This window comes from Agelaius tricolor, unplaced genomic scaffold (assembly GCF_023055355.1).
Source record: "Agelaius tricolor isolate 1412-34295 unplaced genomic scaffold, bAgeTri1.0.p SCAF_23, whole genome shotgun sequence".
Lineage (NCBI taxonomy): Eukaryota > Metazoa > Chordata > Aves > Passeriformes > Icteridae > Agelaius > Agelaius tricolor.
The window spans coordinates 9,017,829-9,034,794 of record NW_027269283.1 but is presented as its reverse complement, the minus strand read 5'-3'; the positions used below and the strand labels follow the sequence as shown (position 1 = coordinate 9,034,794).

The window sequence follows — 16,966 nt, the reverse complement described above, 5'->3', positions numbered from 1 at the left end:
TGAAAAGCTTTTCCTGGGATCCCAGGAACCAAACAAGGTTGGATAAAGTCAAGACAGGTGAGTCCACAGGAATTACAGGTTCAGGGAGAAGTTTAAAGCTCAGATTAAATTCTGAAAATGCTAATTGATAAAGCATTAATCAACAGGTAAGGAAAATTTCTCCCTGCCCGAGTGGTCCAGTGTCACAGCACCAGCAAACCAGCCCAACCCTTGGCTGTGCCCCTACCTGTGGGGACTGCAGGAGGATGAGCTCTGCAGCGGGGTCCATGGCTGTGGGAGGACGAGGAGCAGGCTCCACTGGCACCCCAGATGGAGCCACATGGACAGCCTGGGCCAGGGGCACCTCTGGGGGAATGGGCAGAGCCTGGGCGCCCTCCAAAATGATTGACTGAGAAAGCTTCAGGAACCTTGAGGGGACACAGGAGCTGCTGGAAAACAAGGAGTAAGCAGGATGTGAGTATGTCCAGAGAGAAAGAGAGGAGGGAAGCATGCCTGTGACTGCTGGTGGGTTACAAGGTGTGCCTGCTGAGGAGAGCTCACTGCCAGCACCCCTGGGGCTCTGGGACAGGGGCTCTGCAGGAAGAACAGGGGCCTGGCACAGGCCAATTCCTCTGCAAATATTTATCTGAAACACTGTCAAAAATCTGGATACAGCAAGGGTGTTGCTGTATGTGAGCAAGCACAGGAATGCCTGTTTGGGACACTCAAGTGTCTGCCCCAGGAGGCAGAGTGGGGCTCAGGCACAGCACCATCAGTCTGATCCCACTCTGTGCTCACAGGACACAAGCAAGGAGCTTCACCTCAGCTGGAGATTTCTTCACCAAGGACTTAAAAAAGTCTCTGAGCCTGAAGGAACCAGGACAAGCAAATGTTTTTGGAAATAATCCCATTGATGCTAAAGCCAAGGGGGACCTGAGACTCTCACCTGTTGGATGAGAAGGTGCCATGGACACTGATGCAGTGCACCTTGGGCTCGATGAGCTCCATGGTGAACTGTGCAGCAGGGATCAGGTACACTTTGTGCTGCACAAGGGAGAGAGACACCTGGTTATGTGACAGCCTGTGCCCCTGCAGCCACAGCCTGGCCACTAGCCAGCAGGCACTCCAGCCAGTGCATGGCAGTCACACCTCTGCTTACTGCCCCTTAGCCCTTGGCACAAACATTATGGCATTTAGAAGCTCCACAGATGGATGGGATTCTTCTATCCTTGGCTAAACAAGGAATATCTTCAAGATAAAAGAACTGCCCCACTGCTACAGAGCTCCCTCTGCACGAGCAGCTGCTTCTCCCCACCTCCTCCCCACTCCCAGCCCCATGATTTACTTCAAAACACCCCACTGACCACACTCTCCACTTGGACTGGTTGTGACACAGACTAACACCAAGTATACAGTCCAAATAGGACTAGAAAACCCAGACTAAGATCCAGTATCCAGTCCAAACAGAACTAGAAAACCCAGACTAAGATCCAGTATCCAGTCCCAACAGCACTAGAAAACCCTCCTGCAGGCTGGGTCCCAGTCCAGCCTTTCCCCCCTGTTGACAGAGCTGCCCTCAGAGGGAGCCTCACCAGGAAGAAATCAGCCAGATCAGAGGTGAAACGAACAGTGGCCTCTGAGGTGAGTTCAAAAGTTGCCATTCGACTCTGGGAATCCACAGCAATCCCTCGACAAAGGAAACTGCAAGAGAAACACACATTTTGAAATCAGCCTTGCACAGGGTCATGACCCATTTCTTGTCCTGCCAGCTCTGTGTCCTGAGGGGATTTACACAAAGTCCCTGGAAATCTTTTGATGTTTTTTCTGGCTGCTCACAAGAGCAAAGTTTTCCAAGGACACCCCAAACATTTGTTTCCTACTGCAAAGGTCGCAATCTGAAGCCAGACAGGGTTTGACCTGTCTCCAATAAACCTGCCTGGAGGCCATTCCCTAAGTCAAGGTCCCTACCAACAATTCAGCTGTAAACAGAAGCCCAAGATTATCTCCTGGCAGAGGCAGGTACATAATTCCCTGAGATGGGGGACTAAAATCCGTGTCCAGCTAGAACGAGTCTGGACACGCAGAGCTTAGGTGGACAACACTGGAGCTTGCTTTGTTTGTAAACCCCAAAAACTTCAAGTGGAGGGGAGGCTGCCCTTGCCAAGGCAGAGAACTGGAGCCCTTGTGCCCCGAGTTGCCCTTACCTGTAGGCACAGGGGTAGAAGGTGAAGGTGCCCTGCTGCGTGGCCGAGCGCGGCGAGCTGACGGCGACGGCCACGCTCTGCAGGGCGTTGGTGTTGGCGTATTCCACCAGCAGCACGTGCTTCCCAGGCTGGGCCACGGGCAGGGACAGCTGCACTTCCACCTGCAGCACAGAGGGAGGACTGAGGGAGTGTGGGCAGGGTGCTACAAGGCAGCCTCCCCTGCAGCTCAGGGGACAAGGCAGCAAATCTCATCCGATCCTCGCAAACCTTTACAGGTGAGACTCTGGGTATGGGGGGCCCTGAACAAGCACACAGCTGCAGGGGTGATGGGTGCAAAGCCTTTGTGGTTTAGGTAAATATATGATCAAATGAAATGCAATTGAAAAAAAAAACCGAAAAAATCAGAAAATTGGGAGATTTAGTGACTACGAGAAAATGGTCTGGGAGGAAATGAGGTGCAGTGCAAAGGACCAAAACATGCCAAAACTAACCTGACAGATGCTGCAAAAGCAGGGGGAAAAATCATGGAGGAAGACACAACTTTGAGGGGAAGATATGAGGGACATGGCATGGATACTTAAAAAAGCAAATCCCCAGACAGGGGGGGCAGGGTGGCCAGGAGGGGACAAAACAGAAGTGGCACTCACATCAGTGCCACTGCAGGTGGCCATGGCGGGGTGGGAGGGGGTCAGCTGCTCTGTGGGACACAGCCTGGGGAGCCTGTTGTCCAGCCTGCACACTGCATCCACCCCTGGCATGGCAGGGAAGCCCTCCACAGACAGGTACTTGTACAGGAGGCAGCTGGAAACACACAGAAATAAATGGTGAAGTACAAAAGTTACGGCATGGTTATGAAAGTTGAGAACACCCAAACAGCCAGCCTGGGCCCAGCCAAGTTTGCAAAAGGCTCTGGTCTATCAGGAGAGCCAAGGAGCAGCTCTGGGCAGTGGGAAGCAAGGGAGTGGGTGTTACAGGACCAGGGAGAGCAGAAACAACAAAAAACTTCTCCCCTTGCAGTGGGCTTTATCCTGGGGACCACTACTATGGTGGATGGGACAACCAGTGTCCAGAGCCCAGCCAGCCCTCTTACAACATGGACAGAGAGGTTCTGGGCAAGCAGATACACTGAGATGGTCCAAACACTACCAGACTGCTCATTCTGAATAGTCCAGCAAAACCCACTCATGGCAGCCATTTTCAAGGACACACACAACCTGGCACTGGGAGCCCAGCCCAGGTGGGCTGTGGTGTCACTGGGTGAGCTGGCCCTGCAGGGCCCATGAGAAAACACAGTCTGGCTGTGTCCTGGATGAGGAGATCTATGGCCTGGCTTTCTGGGCTGCTGCAGGTTCCACAAGCTTTATTTGCCACAGCCAAGTGCTCCATGAGCAATTTTACTGCATCACTGAGTATGCACTGTGTATATTCCTTAAGCCCAGGCCAAGAGGAGCTGAGCAAGCCCCACACAGCACAGAGATGTGCAGATCCTTACTTCTGGGTGGCTTGTTCAGGGGCTGGCTGGTAGACACAAGGCTCTGTGACCTTCAGCTGCAGGATTGGTGCTTCGTAGTATGAGCTGGGCAGCAAAACCAGGTAGTCCTGGGAGGAGAGAGGGGAGAGGTGTTATGCTTGGCACACTTGTCCCCAGGGAGCTGCTGAAGCCCCCACGGTGGGTGGAGCACAGGGCCTTACCAGCAGCACCCCCTGTGCTTCAATAACCAGGGACCAGGTGCTGGGGTTGAGCACGAAGGGCTCCCCGAAGCTGTTCTGGGGCACAGTGACAAAGGCTGGCTCCGTGCTGGGAGCAAAGACAATCTGCTTGGTCTGCTCTGTACCTGGAATGGGAGGCATGAGAGGCTGTGAAGGGACTGGAATGGAAAACTGGGGCTGGACATGGGAGGGAATGCTCAGGGAAGCAGCTCTGTGGTGCAGAAGGCAGTGACAGGTTCCCACTCTGTCGGTGCACCACAATCCCACACTGTCCTGGAACAGAGACATCCACTCTCAATCTGCTCAACAGCCTAATGGGAGAAATAAACATAAATCACTGCAATCCTCAATGCAAATCCAGAGCTCTCAGTGTGCTCTGCATCCCCAGACTGCAAAGCACAGAGTGTTGCAAGCCAAGGAGCGTTTTGCCAGCTAGAAAAGAACTCATCTGTGAAGAGTTAATCATGAGACAGACAAAAAGAATTGCCCAGATACATTTTTTCCTCAGGGAAATTCTGACCCAAGCTCCACAGGCAAGATGCCTGTCTTCTGGCAAACTTTCAGGCCCCCAAGGTGTGCTCCTGCCTTTCTTCCTGCCAACCACACACTCTGCACTCGAGATTCAGACGTTATTTTAAACTGACACAACAGAATGGTTGCAAGGCTGATCCTGCTGCTGCTGAGCAGCTCCTTGGCTCATCTGACAGTCCCACACCCTCTTCAATAATGGATGCAATCACAATGCAGCCCCTAGAAGCAGACTGTGTGCCTGCCCAGCAGGTTTTGAAGGGCACAGGTGAGAGGGATTCACCAGGAATGGCCGTACGGTGAGCAGGTGAGATGAAGGAAGTGGAGAATGTGGCACACTGACTGTCCTGGTGTGCTACATGGACATCGAGGCACAACACACAGGGCCAGAGGCTAAAGCAAGGGCTTGTGCTGCTGCTGGGATGGTTAAAAACCCCTTCCCATGCGTGGCAGCTCTGTGACATGCCTGGCATCAGCTGAGGCTGGGACCTCACTTTTCCAGATGGGAAGCAGAGGTGAGGATTCAAGGAGTGAAGAGATTCCCCTGAATTGGCACTGGGCTAGATTTACTGACAGGTTGAAGTTTCAGATCCCTTTGAGGCAACACACAGCTCCAACTGAGATGGCTTCTGGAGGCAGAGTGGAAGAAACCAGGCTGAAAATCCCATACTTGGAAAAGGCTGAAAATCCCATACTTGGAAAAGGCTTTCCCTTTTGCAAGCCACGTCTTCCAGCTTCTTTCCAGGCTGCTTGCTCTTTGGCACATAAAGCCCTTTCCATCCAGACATGAGGTAGCTCAGCACCCCTGAAGCCTCCCAAGGATGCTGCTGTCCTGCTGTTGGGGCACCAGTTTGGCTGCTTGCCTTCAGCACTAAAAAAATCACGTTGCTTCTGCACAAGAAGTGAAGCACTTTTTAAGGCAAATGAGCTCTGCTGCTTGGATAGGACAGGTTAAATATTTCCTGACCTTTGGTGAGATCCCAAAACATCACCATGGCTCCTGCTCTTCTTTTCTTCTGCTGTGTAATGTGACTGGACATAAAAAATACGCCATTTTTCCTCTCAAAAAGAAAAAAAAGAAGGCAGAAAAATAATATTTTGGCATTTCAAACATTGCATATCACATCAAAGGCAGAACCTATGTCAGCTCAAGACAGAGGAGAGAACTTCACACGCTGATAAATTAGGTAGTGAGTGCTGACAGCCTTGTGCTGTGGATGTGTGGTCTGGAGGAAGAGTTTCACCAGGACAGTGTGGCTGTGGCATCCAAAGAGGTAAAATCAGCCAGCCAACCACCCACCATGGCCTCAGGTGTGTTCTCACGTTGTCTTGCTCAGATTATTTCCCAGAAAAATTGCTGTCCAGATTCCTAGGCTTGTTCAGACATCTTTTGGGGGCTCTTCTCCAGCAGCTCATGCTTTGATGAGAGGACACTGCACCAGAGTGCAATGCCTGTGTAATATGTGTAATTCCATGGCACTTCCAAGCCCCACACCACATGTGAAGCCAGCAGCCTGGTGTGGGAGAAGCACATGGGAAAGGCAGGACTGCCACATCAGGGCATCTGGTGAATAAAACCCCAGCCAGCTGCCAAAGACTGGAACCATTCTTTGTGCTTTTGTGGAAAGTCATCTCAGTTTTGCCTGGGGCACTGGGGTGATCTCGTCCTGTGCTGGAAAGGTTGTCTGGAATTGTACAACAGCTTTATCTCCCACCAGCCTGGCTGGTGTCAGTCCTCAGTGTGCAGCCCCAGGGCTGGGCCCACCTTGCTGCTGCTTTGGTAAATAAAGGGGGCTGCAAACTCAAATCAGCCTTTCAGCTGGGAGAGCAGGACTAATGGGTAAAGCCACATGGAAGCGTCTTCTGGAAAGGATGATGCAGAAGGCTGCCTGGGATGGGGAGGAGGTGGCGATGGCACAGGGAAGCAGAGCAGTCTGGGATCCTTACCTCTCCTTCGTGGCTGATAAGCTGTAATTGTGCCATACACAGTGGCCCCTCCTGAATTAATATACCTCAGGATGACATGGAACAGATAGAGCTCTGCCTCCTTCACGTCTACAGTGACTCTGATCTTATTCTGCAAAAAGCAAAAGAGCACACGGGGCACACATCACTGGGGGGGCAGCTCCTGAGCGCCCACCCACTCTGGGGAGGGCCTGACCCGCCTGCCCTACCTGCCTGCCTGCCTGCCTCTCTTCCCCCTCCCTTCCAGCCCAGGCGCGGCTCTGGCCGGACGCCTGACAGGGGCACACTGGGGACGGACACACCTGGGGGCAGGAGAAGGGGCACAGGAGCAGTGTCGCAGCGTGGGATGCTCTGAGTTAGTCTAGAAGTGAAAAATGCACTTACAGTTGGCACAAACATTAAACTTTCCTTCCTCAAGGACCGAGACCCTCCCTTGCACACTGGCGGGCCCCCGGCTGACGTAGCGGAAGACGAGGCGGAAGAGGTCGGGGGAGGTCACATTGACAGTCACCACTACCTTGGGCTGGTGGGAGAGAGAAAGGGGAGAGAAGCAGAGCACACCTTCAGTTACCTCCACCACCCTCACTGCCAGCCCAAGCACAGCCCTCACTGCTCCCAAAGCGACATGCCACAGCGCGAGGAGGAGACAAGCACAGGCACCCTGCTGCTCGCGGTACCTTCTGACACTGTCCCTGCTCTGGGGACACTTGGGGCCGGCCACCCAGGGAGCAGCCTGACTGTGGAAGGGGGTGGGAAGGCTGTGATCACACCTGGAGGACGCTGTGGCACAGCAGGGTGGCTTATCTGTGCTGGGGCACACACAATTACACAAGAAAGGTTATGGGGAGTTGTTGCTTTTGGGTTTAGTGTGCTGCAACCAGCCACCAGGTACCAAACTCTGCCCTTGTATTTATGGGGCTCTGCCCAGCTGCCTACAGAACAGGCTGGGAATTGAGCTGGTGCCTCATCCTCAGCAATGTGCAATGCTAAGGACCAGCAGGGCCAATGGACCATACAACTGATGGCACATCTGCTCTCCCCCTGCCTGGACAAGACCCTGGCTAAGGAGATGCTCAAGTTTGAACCATTTCAGAGAGATCCTAGGCTTAAATAACCTCCTGCCCACAGAGACTTCTGTTGAGGGCTGTGCTCTCCAAAGCTCCAGTTACACACCATCTTCCCATGGAGAGCAAACTGGGAGGGTTTTGATGGTAACAAATTACAGGTGAGACCTGCCAGCCAAAAGCCACATGTCAGCACTTCTATCAAGGTCCATTTCTAGCTCAAATACCAATGCAACACTGCAGCTATGAGCCTGAGCATGAGTCCATCCTTAAGCTTTAAGGCTGGGATTTTCTCAAGGGAGCCCCACAGGCGTTCACTGCTTAGTTCCTACCTAAAATTCAGTAGGAAACAGCCCCTCTGTCATTTCACCTAAGCACAAAAATGTGAAGAAAACTGAAAGTACATGCACCAGAGTAAGAAGCATCTTACATGGAACAAGACTGTCAGAGAATCACTGCCCTGTACTCCATCCCCAAATGTGCACACACTTCGCAGAGGCCATGCAGAAGAAACCACCAAGGAGAGAGAAAAAGAGTCACCAGAAGAAACAACTTCACTTCTAGGGCTTACACAACTCCAGGTTAGCATAAACCATTGTTACAGCAAACCAGCTAACAGCAAGGGCAAAGGCTGAAAGGTAACAAGAGGTCCAAGCTGAACATGGCAGCTGAGGAGGAGATACTTATTTCTGGAAAGGGGAGGAAAGGTTATGCAGAGTTATAGGAAAGAGCAGAGTCAGTTGAAAGAGGAACAAGGAAACAGAGAGACAGTGTTTATAGACATCCCTGTAAGTAATCACCATGCTGCCACCTTTGTCTAAATAGATTAGGATGTCACGGGATTCCCAGTTTAGGATCTTTCCCCTCATCAGTCTATGCCACCCCCAGCACTACAGGAAGTATCTGCACAAACAGGCTATATATACACTGTGCTGTTTATGTTGGTCATCCTGTGACTTGGGGGGGTTCAGGAGCACTTGGGGTCAAAGATGTGTGCCAAAAGCACATCAGTGCTCCACTGGCCACATCCTCCCCTTGGGGAGCCAGGCTGGGCTGCAGCCAGCAGCGTACCTGGATGGAGGACATCTGTGCATAGCCTCGCCAGCTGAAGCCCTCAAACTCCAAGGGGTTGTAGCCAAAGCGCACAGCCCGGCCCGATGGCGTGGTGCCTTCCTCCAGCTCGAATTTCAAGTGGTGAAGGTCAGGGAAATAATGATCCCGTGCTGGTCTGGGGAAGAGAGAGAGCACCATCACCTGCGGGCTATCGGAGGCAGCGGCAGAGGACACCTGTGCCAGGCTGATGTGACAGCGGCCCGGGCGATGAGGTCCCCATCCCCGTGGTGGCAGAGGGCACGGTGGGAGGCAGAGCATGCCAAGGTGCAGCTTACTGTGTGCAGGTGGGGCCCCGGGTGCTGTGCCGGCAGCGACAGGCTCCGCTCCGCGCCTCGCAGGACGGCCCCAGCGCCCCGCCGACGTCGCACCGGCAGCCTGCGGGAGGAAGCGCCTGTTTACATTCCCGCCGTGCTAACGAGCTCCTGCTCGCTAATCAAAGGCACATCCCCAGTGGGCCCAGAGCCTGCGGCCACTATTTTTATTCCGTTGTATCCGTTTTCATATCTGGCCCCGGCCCCACTTGGATGGACACTCTTCTTCCACCTCAGCGCGGAGCTATTTCCAGGCGGCTGATGGAACAAGGTCTGCAAACCCTCACGGCCAGGAGCTGCAGCCCTGCCACCAGCCCTGCCAGTGCTGCGTGGGATGGCTCAGAGCAGCCCATCTCCTCCTTTACTCTTCCCACAAACACAGGGGAGAGTGGGATCTCCTCCTTTACTCTTCCCATGGACATGGGGGAGAATGGGATCTCCTCTACCTCTTCTCATGGACACGATGGAGAGTGGGATCTCCTCCTTTACCTCTTCCCATGGACACAAGGTACAGTGGCCAACCCCACGTACCTGCGCCCACCCTCTCCCAGCAGGAGGAAGGGGCATTGCAGCAAGGATGTGACCAGTGGCTCAAACACATCAGTTTCTGGTACCCAAAGGGGCACCTCACCTGGCTGTTTGCTCCCCAGCCTGACAGACCTGTGTCCAATAGTGGAAAAGCACGACCTCAGGTCTCCAGAGCCACAGTCCATGTTCTGGGCTGTGGTACAGAATCACAGAACCAAGGTTGGAAGAGACTTTTAAGATCATCGAATTCCAACCATCAACCCAGCACCACCATTGTACCCTTAAAGCACTTAACTGCATCACCCCAAAAATGATGACCCAGAACATAGGACATCTCTTGCCCCTTTTCTCCAAGGTCACCAACCAGTCAGGCTGTGCAGTGGGGTCAGTTCTTGTGGCCCCCTCACTCACCAAACACCTCACAGAAAGGGCTCACCTTGGCAGCCAAAGTAATTAGCATTCTCCATGTTGAAGTAGCCATCCTTGCAGGCCGAGCAGAGCTTCCCACACACGTTGGCTTTGCAGAAACACTGCCCATCGCCCTGGGAGAGAAGCAGGCATGGAAACTCATTCCCTGCTGTTGCTTGTCATGGCTAAGCTGTTCCTCAGTTATTTGGGTTCTGGTCTGAGACACTGCAGAAGCAGCAGACTGAGATTCATGCTTCACAGTGCTTCCTGCGTGTGGGTGGGCCAGATAAGGGCCAGATAACTTAAATTACCCAACAATGCAGGCAAACAAAAATCCAGGCATCCTGGGACAGACACAGAAATATTTAGGTGCCTAATTAATGACAGGTCTTAATCCCACATTCTCATGCAAGCCCAGATTGTGGTGCAAGAGCTGAGAGCTCAGTGCTGGGGCCTCTCCAGCAGCTGCTGGGACAGACAGAGCTGAACACTCCCAGCACAGCACACTCAGAGGAGCCTGGAAGCAGAGAACAAACCCACCTGCCGGCACTCTATGATTCCACTGATGGTGCCCTTGGTGTCACACTTGCAGCCTGAGGAGAGGAAGATGAACAAGAAAGCCAGAAGGTCAATCAGCCCCTGAGAAGAAACCTGATGGGGTCAGCACCCACCACGCCAGAGGACACTGGCTGGGGTAAGAGGAGCCAGGAACTGGTCTAGTAGAAGGGAGCCCTGCACAAGGGCTCAGATTTCATTTTGTACAGCTCCTGTTAAGGACACAGCTACCAAAGATGTTTGGGCTGAGAATGGCATAACTCATTACATGAGCCCTTTGTTTCAGCCCAAGTAAAAAGCTCCAGGCTCCAGCCTTTCCACATGAGGGTTACCCAGAAGATTCCAGCTTAGACACATCACTTCTGGGTGAAGATGGAAGGAAGGCCATCACTTCCAATCCTCCAGTGATGGTGCTCACTGGCTTGGGTTTGGCTCCTGCACCATGGAGGGGACTTTTGTGGGCTGTGAAAATGCCATCTCCTTACTCAGGCAGCCATAGGGGTTCTCTGGAGTCAGTTTCCAGTATCCAGGCTTGCATCTGTCACAAGCTGGGCCTTCCACATATGCCCGACATGCACAGGAGCCCTGGGGAAAGGCAGGGGGAGAAAAGAGCAGGTGAGAATTTGCAGCACAGTGGTTGAACATGGGGTCTGCTGCTCTGGCTGAGCTTAAGGAAAGACTTGGTCCAAAAAGAGATAGAGTAGATCATACAGAATGACCTACAGGGTTGTGGTAGGTTCATTTCATACTCACTGGGGCCAGCGAAGGATCTGCAGTCTCCAACCCTGCTGGGTTACAGGAGCCCACTAGAAAAGAGGGGTAGAAGAACAGATTTACAGCGCTAGCCCAGCCCTTAGCTGTCCCTAACTGGGGTTACTTCTCCCCTTGCAAAGCTTTTGGGGGATGCTAAACATATTTACCAGCACCCGAGAGGCTGGAGTGTGGCAGAGACGAGGCAAAGGGGGTACCTTGGCAGTGGGGGAAGCCGTAGGCGCCGGGCTGGCAGCTGTCACAGCGCAGCCCCGTCACCCCGGGCCGGCAGCTGCACTGCCCCGTGTCCTGCTCACAGGAGCCGTGCAGGGACCCCTCCCGGGAGCACTGGCAGGCTGCAAGAGAGGGGAGAGAGCTGCTGGAGGGGCATTCAGGCCTTCCCAGCAACTGCCTCCTTTGTCTGCCTGACCTTCACCGAAATCGGCCCGACGTGGATTATAAATAAAATCCTCATTCTTTGCTTTTGGTAAAAACCGTCCTATCTTTTAAGAAAAACAATGGAAGTCTCAATGTTTATCACAGCCATTCAAATACATTTATGTGTATTTCAGAAGCTTTATGTGTATTTCAGAGGCAGGGAAGAGTTTTGGTTGAGGAGAAGGGGTGTGATCTCATCCCCCAAAAGTCAGTTACCAGTGACATATCAGACCCTACGAAGTCCCAAACACTCCAGAGCAGCATTTGGCCATCAGGGTCTGTCCTGTGGATGTTGGGTGTGGGCAGCAGGGTGAGGGCAGGGCAATGGTTCCACAGCTTCTGCAGGACCTGCTGCCCATGAATGCACAGAGATCCCACTGCCCTATCACAGGAAAGGTCAGCAAGCTGCCAGGAGCTGCCCATGCCTTCCTTGCCCAGCCAGCACACCTCAAACCCCTGCCAAGGGAGACATTCTAGGCTGACACCCCCATACTGGCTAAAGACTGCTCAGAAAACAACAGATTTGAAAAAAATATAAAAATCAGGTGGTTCTCTTCTTTCCTTGCTGTGGAAAAAAGACCCGCTGCTGTGGGTCTTCTACAGCTCTGCAATCTGACTATGGCTTTATGAGACCAAAAAAAAAGTGACTACTGAACTCCTGTGAGACCATTTCATCTCTGCCTCCAGCCTCTTCAAAGGCATACTGCCGGCATCAGCATTTGGGAGCAGAGTTCTGCCAGCTGGAAAGGCTCAGGAGTCCACATTTAGGACTGTGCAAGAGGGTGATGATGCTCTTTTGTTGCTTCACGGAAATTGTATCACAGATTACTTTTTAATGAGCAGTAAATTCTTGCTGGGAGACATGAGAGTACATCTGGCTTCTAGTCAGGACTGCTGACAGGGAGGGAGGTGGGGACACTCTGCTCAGAGGATTTGGGGCTGCAGGCACCTGACACAGGCACCAGCAGCAATAATCCAGGAGTGATGCAGTGCCCAGGGAAATGGATGGGAGCACAGAATCATTAAGGTTGGAAAAGACCTCTAAGATCATCACCCAACTGTTCCCCCAGCAGTTCCAAACCCTGATATCAAACCATGTCCCCAAGTGCCACATCTACATGATTCTTAAATCCTCCAGTGATGGCAACTCTGCCATTGCCCTGAGCAGCCTGTGCCAATACTTGACAACTGTTTTGGTCAAGAAATTTTTCTTTTCTCAATACCCAACCTAAACCTCCCAGGGTGCAACGTGGGGCCATCTCCTCTTGTCTGGTTAGTTGGCAGAAGAGACTGACCTCGCTCTGGCTACTCCCTCCTCCCAGTGGCTGCAGAGAGCAGTAAGGAGTTACTCACGTGTGCAGCTGGGGAATCCATAGAAGCCCAGGGCACACTGGTTGCAGGTGTGTCCTGCAAAGTTCCCGTGGCATCGGCACTGCCCCGCTGGGCTGCAGGTGTTGTCCACTGCACCCCGGGGATCGCAGGAGCAAGCTGTAAGAGCAGGACTCTGATCATGCCTGTGATCTGTGGCCAAGCACTGCTGGTCTGAACCATCATTCAGCCCCCCCAGGAATCAGCCACTTCCATCAGAAATATTAATTTCTTAATCCCTTGGCAAATGGTGCAGTGTTTTCATAACCATGCCAGGAAAATGCACTGAGGGGTCTTTACAGCCCATTCAGTGTTCCCCAGCAGTTTAGTAGGTTAATACACTAAAATGACACACACAAAAAGGGCATAAACTGAGACAACAGGTCACAGCAGGGTTGTGATGAGGAAATATGACTGATAAAAACTGCTTTGTCTTCCAGGCTTCGCTATGATCCATGACTCCCAAAACAAGCCTGCCAAATTCACAGTGCAAACCACATGGATTTGATACTGAGAAACACCAAAGTCTTTCAAGAACAGCTATGCTCTTTAGAGCAGCAGGAGCTGAAGGTTCAGGTGCTTACCATAGCAGTGGGGGTAGGAGTGGTACCCAGGGCTGCACTGCTCACAGCGTGGCCCTGCAAACTCAGCTCTGCAGAAACAATTCCCAGCAGAGTCACAGCCTCCTGGCAGCGTCCCCACAGCACTGCAGCCACACACTGCAACACACAGAACACCCCCTGAGCTGGGAGCACAGGGCAGAGCTCATGGCAAAATGCCTTTTTCCTGGGGTTCTCAGAGAGGCATCAGGTGCTGCTCTAAGCGTTCACACCATCAGTCTCTGCCCACGGCACATAATTTCCAAAACCACTTTCCAGCCCTTCAGTCCCCTGCCAGAGGATTCTGGTTGTGTCCCCACCCAGGCCCATGCAGGACAGGTACTCACACTGGCACAGAGGGTAGTTGAAGTAGCCTGGAGCACACTGGTCACACGAGTGCCCTTCAAAGCCTGTCCGGCACAGACACTGCCCTGTGTCACTGTCACAGGTGCCATCGTACTGACCAGGGCCAGAGCACTGGCAGGCTGCAAAGCAACGAGGCCATCAGTAAATCAGCAGGGGTTTTTTGTCTTTAGCCTTCCCAGGAAAGGAACCAGAGCATCTGGGGTAGAAGAGCAGTTGCTGGAGAAAGCATGGGGAACAGAGCTGATAGCGAGCATGCCTGGCCCATAGCGAATTCCTCCAGAGTCCCCCACAGCCCGGGAGGATGCTGGAGGGTCAGGGCTGGGTGGAAAACAACAGCAAAAGTGCAGAAGTCATGGGAATTTATCACTTGGAAGTAGAGCTGTGGAATTCCTCCTCCCCAGCACGGGTGGAGAACAAGGAGAAGCCCAGCAGGGCGAGCCTGGGGACGCTGCTGGCCGGGTACTCACGCTGGCAGCCGGGCCCGTAGTGGCCTGGGGCACACTGGTCACAGTGCGTGCCCTGGAAGTTGGGTTTGCACACACACAGCCCCACCCGGGGGTCCTTCCGACAGGCGTTGCCTTCTGTCCCTCCCGCGTAGCAGTCGCAGTCTGCATGGGGACACACGACAGACAGCACACACACACGGCTGTCAGCCCAGCTCTGTCAGCCCAGCTCTGTCAGCCCAGCTCTGGGGTCCCACAAGGACACGGCAGGAGCTGCCCTGAGGCAGCTCAAATGCTCAGGCATTTGCCTCCATACCCTTCCTATCAGATAAGAATGTTTTAACCACCCACGCCTGGCTCCCGGGGTGGCTGGTAGGGCTCAGCACCACACTGCTGTGGAGTGCAGGGTGGGCAGCACACAGGGCAGGCAAATGCTGCTTCCACAAGCCCAGGCAGAGCTGAGTCAGTGCTGTGTGGGAATAACCACATCCTTGGGCTAATCAGGCTTTCTCTCTGGTCACTCCATGCCCAGCTGCACCCGAGACCTTCCCACTTCCAGGGCAGGGTGTGCCAGGCAGGCAGTGCCAAGGCTCTGAGCCAGCCCTGCTGTCACCAGCAGCAGTGGTGTGGGGTGCTGGGCTGGGAGAGGCAAGGACAAACATCATCCAAAAACCAGAGGGAGGGGGAGGTGAGGAAATGAGAAGGGAAGTGAGAAATTCCAGCTCAGGAAAGAAAAAACCTGTCTGGAAGATACAGACTTCAAAATATCAGAAGGAAGGAGAAGGTTATCTGGAGTGTGCTGGGGAGCATGAGACAGAGGAGGATTCGGTGGGAAAAGAGGCAGAATAAAGCACAAGGGAGTAGATGAACTGAGAGGAGTGAGCATGAGAGAGGAGGGAGGTGTGGGGAGTAGGGATCAGAGCATGGATGAGCTTTCTAAACAACAGAGGAAGCGACACAGAGCGAGTGGCTGCCTGTGCACAGCCCTTCAGAGGTGCCCACAGCAGAGCTCCCAGCTCAGCCACAGTCCCTCCACGACCTTTAGGAGAGGCTCCTCACAGGGAGGGCAGAGTGGACATCCCCACATGGCCTGGACCCCAGAAAAAAATCCCACTGTCACTCTAGCCTAGAGCTTCCACATCTGTAAAAAGGGAATCATAAAACCTCCTTTCCCCCTGACTCAGCTGCTGGTTGTACTCTCTTAAAACCACTCAGGGCTGTCCCATACAATGTACATGTCCAGTAGCTGAAGACCTGATCTTGCATTGGATGGGAGGTATAACAGAAATGACAGCATTGCCAAAGCATCAAGGAAAATTGCACTGCTTACTTATTATCTGTCCTGCAGGAAGCACTTGTTCTCCAGTACTGTTGTGAGAGAAAGCTGGAATGGCTGTGCAGAAAAAGACACATTGCAGAGGTCAGTACACACACTCAGAGAAATCCTGATGGAACGTCATGGACTTGACAGTCCCAAAGCTGAACAGGCTGAATAAAAATGTGGAACATGGAACAAAGCACAGATGTCCCACTAAACAACAAACCATTACAGCCCTTTTTAGCCTGTCTTTCATAAGAAAGTGGGAGCTGAAACTCCAGCCAAATGTGAAGCTGCTGTTGACTCTGTTCAGAGCAACTCAGCTCTGGTGCTGCTCCCACCCAAGCCAAATGTGGACCTGAAATAACTCCTCGTGGGACAGGAGTGCCACGTGGCACGGGGAAAGCGCATCCCAAGAGCCAGAACTGGAGCTGCTGGCCCTTCCCAGAGCTGCTGGGTGTGCGTGCTCCCAGCTGTGCCCCGCACTCACGGTAGCAGTGGGGGAAGTTGAGGTAGCCCTCGGCACAGGCGTGGCAGTGCTCCCCGGTGTAGTTGGGTTTGCAGTAGCAGCGCCCGGTCAGGTCCTCGCAGGTGCCGTCGGTGAAGTCAGACTCACAGTCGCAGCCTGCAGAGAGGGACAAGAGTCACTGAGCGAGGCCTCACGCTGCCTACAGCAGGAAAAGCTCCCAGCCCAACCCTCCAGAGCGCCCTGCCCAGTGTCACCCAAGCCAGCCGGAGGTGGCTGCAGAGCAGGTGGCACTCACGGTAGCAAACGTAAGGAGAGTCGATGGGGTGGTCGGGGGATCGATAGTAGCCAGGGATGCACCTCTCACAATTAATGCCAGTGGTGTGGTGCTGAAAGACAGTGGGTTAGAGAGGCATCAGTTCCTCTGCCTGCAGGATTCACACTCATCTGCCAGATTTACTAACAGCTCCAGGTTACAGAGGAAGCAGGTCAGGAGCAGCAGCACACCGATGACCTAAATCTGCTCAAAATTCCACATACACCGACTTGGGAACAAAGAACTTCTTGCCAACTGCATCCTCCCATAAACACAGGGTGAGTTTCAGGTTCATACCTGACCTTGAGCCCACTTCACTTCTTTCAGATGGTAAAATGTCCTGACCATTTTGTGCTCAAAGGATGGGAGCAACCTGTTGTTTCCTTCCAGCAAGGAAGCACAGCCAGAAGTTTCATGCCAGTACATGAATTAACCATATCACTGTCACCGTCACCTTGGGATGGGAAGAGCTACTTTCCCACTTTCACAAAGACTGAAGACTGGCATTTTGGTGAGCAGAGAGACATCCAGGGAGAT

The 16,966-nt window shown here is 53.1% G+C and overlaps 1 protein-coding gene across 2 annotated transcripts in view; it reads right to left on the bottom strand.

Annotated features, from left to right (window-relative positions):
• Positions 1-16,966, bottom strand: part of LAMA5 (laminin subunit alpha 5) — an 88,363-nt gene that overhangs the window by 23,339 nt on the left and 48,058 nt on the right. The window contains exons 9-30 of one of the 2 annotated variants that reach the window (XM_071447108.1): positions 16,412-16,502; positions 16,138-16,272; positions 15,660-15,722; positions 14,354-14,494; positions 13,868-14,005; positions 13,506-13,640; positions 12,907-13,041; positions 11,286-11,471; positions 11,119-11,171; positions 10,851-10,950; positions 10,351-10,403; positions 9,839-9,944; positions 8,839-8,938; positions 8,522-8,678; positions 6,771-6,909; positions 3,876-4,018; positions 3,676-3,782; positions 2,831-2,984; positions 2,184-2,344; positions 1,572-1,680; positions 926-1,023; positions 227-428 (exon numbers count right to left, since the gene is read on the bottom strand). In XM_071447108.1, the coding sequence (XP_071303209.1) occupies positions 227-428; positions 926-1,023; positions 1,572-1,680; positions 2,184-2,344; positions 2,831-2,984; positions 3,676-3,782; positions 3,876-4,018; positions 6,771-6,909; positions 8,522-8,678; positions 8,839-8,938; positions 9,839-9,944; positions 10,351-10,403; positions 10,851-10,950; positions 11,119-11,171; positions 11,286-11,471; positions 12,907-13,041; positions 13,506-13,640; positions 13,868-14,005; positions 14,354-14,494; positions 15,660-15,722; positions 16,138-16,272; positions 16,412-16,502 (2,706 nt within the window). The remainder of the gene's footprint in view (positions 1-226; positions 429-925; positions 1,024-1,571; positions 1,681-2,183; positions 2,345-2,830; positions 2,985-3,675; positions 3,783-3,875; positions 4,019-6,770; positions 6,910-8,521; positions 8,679-8,838; positions 8,939-9,838; positions 9,945-10,350; positions 10,404-10,850; positions 10,951-11,118; positions 11,172-11,285; positions 11,472-12,906; positions 13,042-13,505; positions 13,641-13,867; positions 14,006-14,353; positions 14,495-15,659; positions 15,723-16,137; positions 16,273-16,411; positions 16,503-16,966) is intronic. The other variant, XM_071447109.1, reaches the window with a different exon arrangement.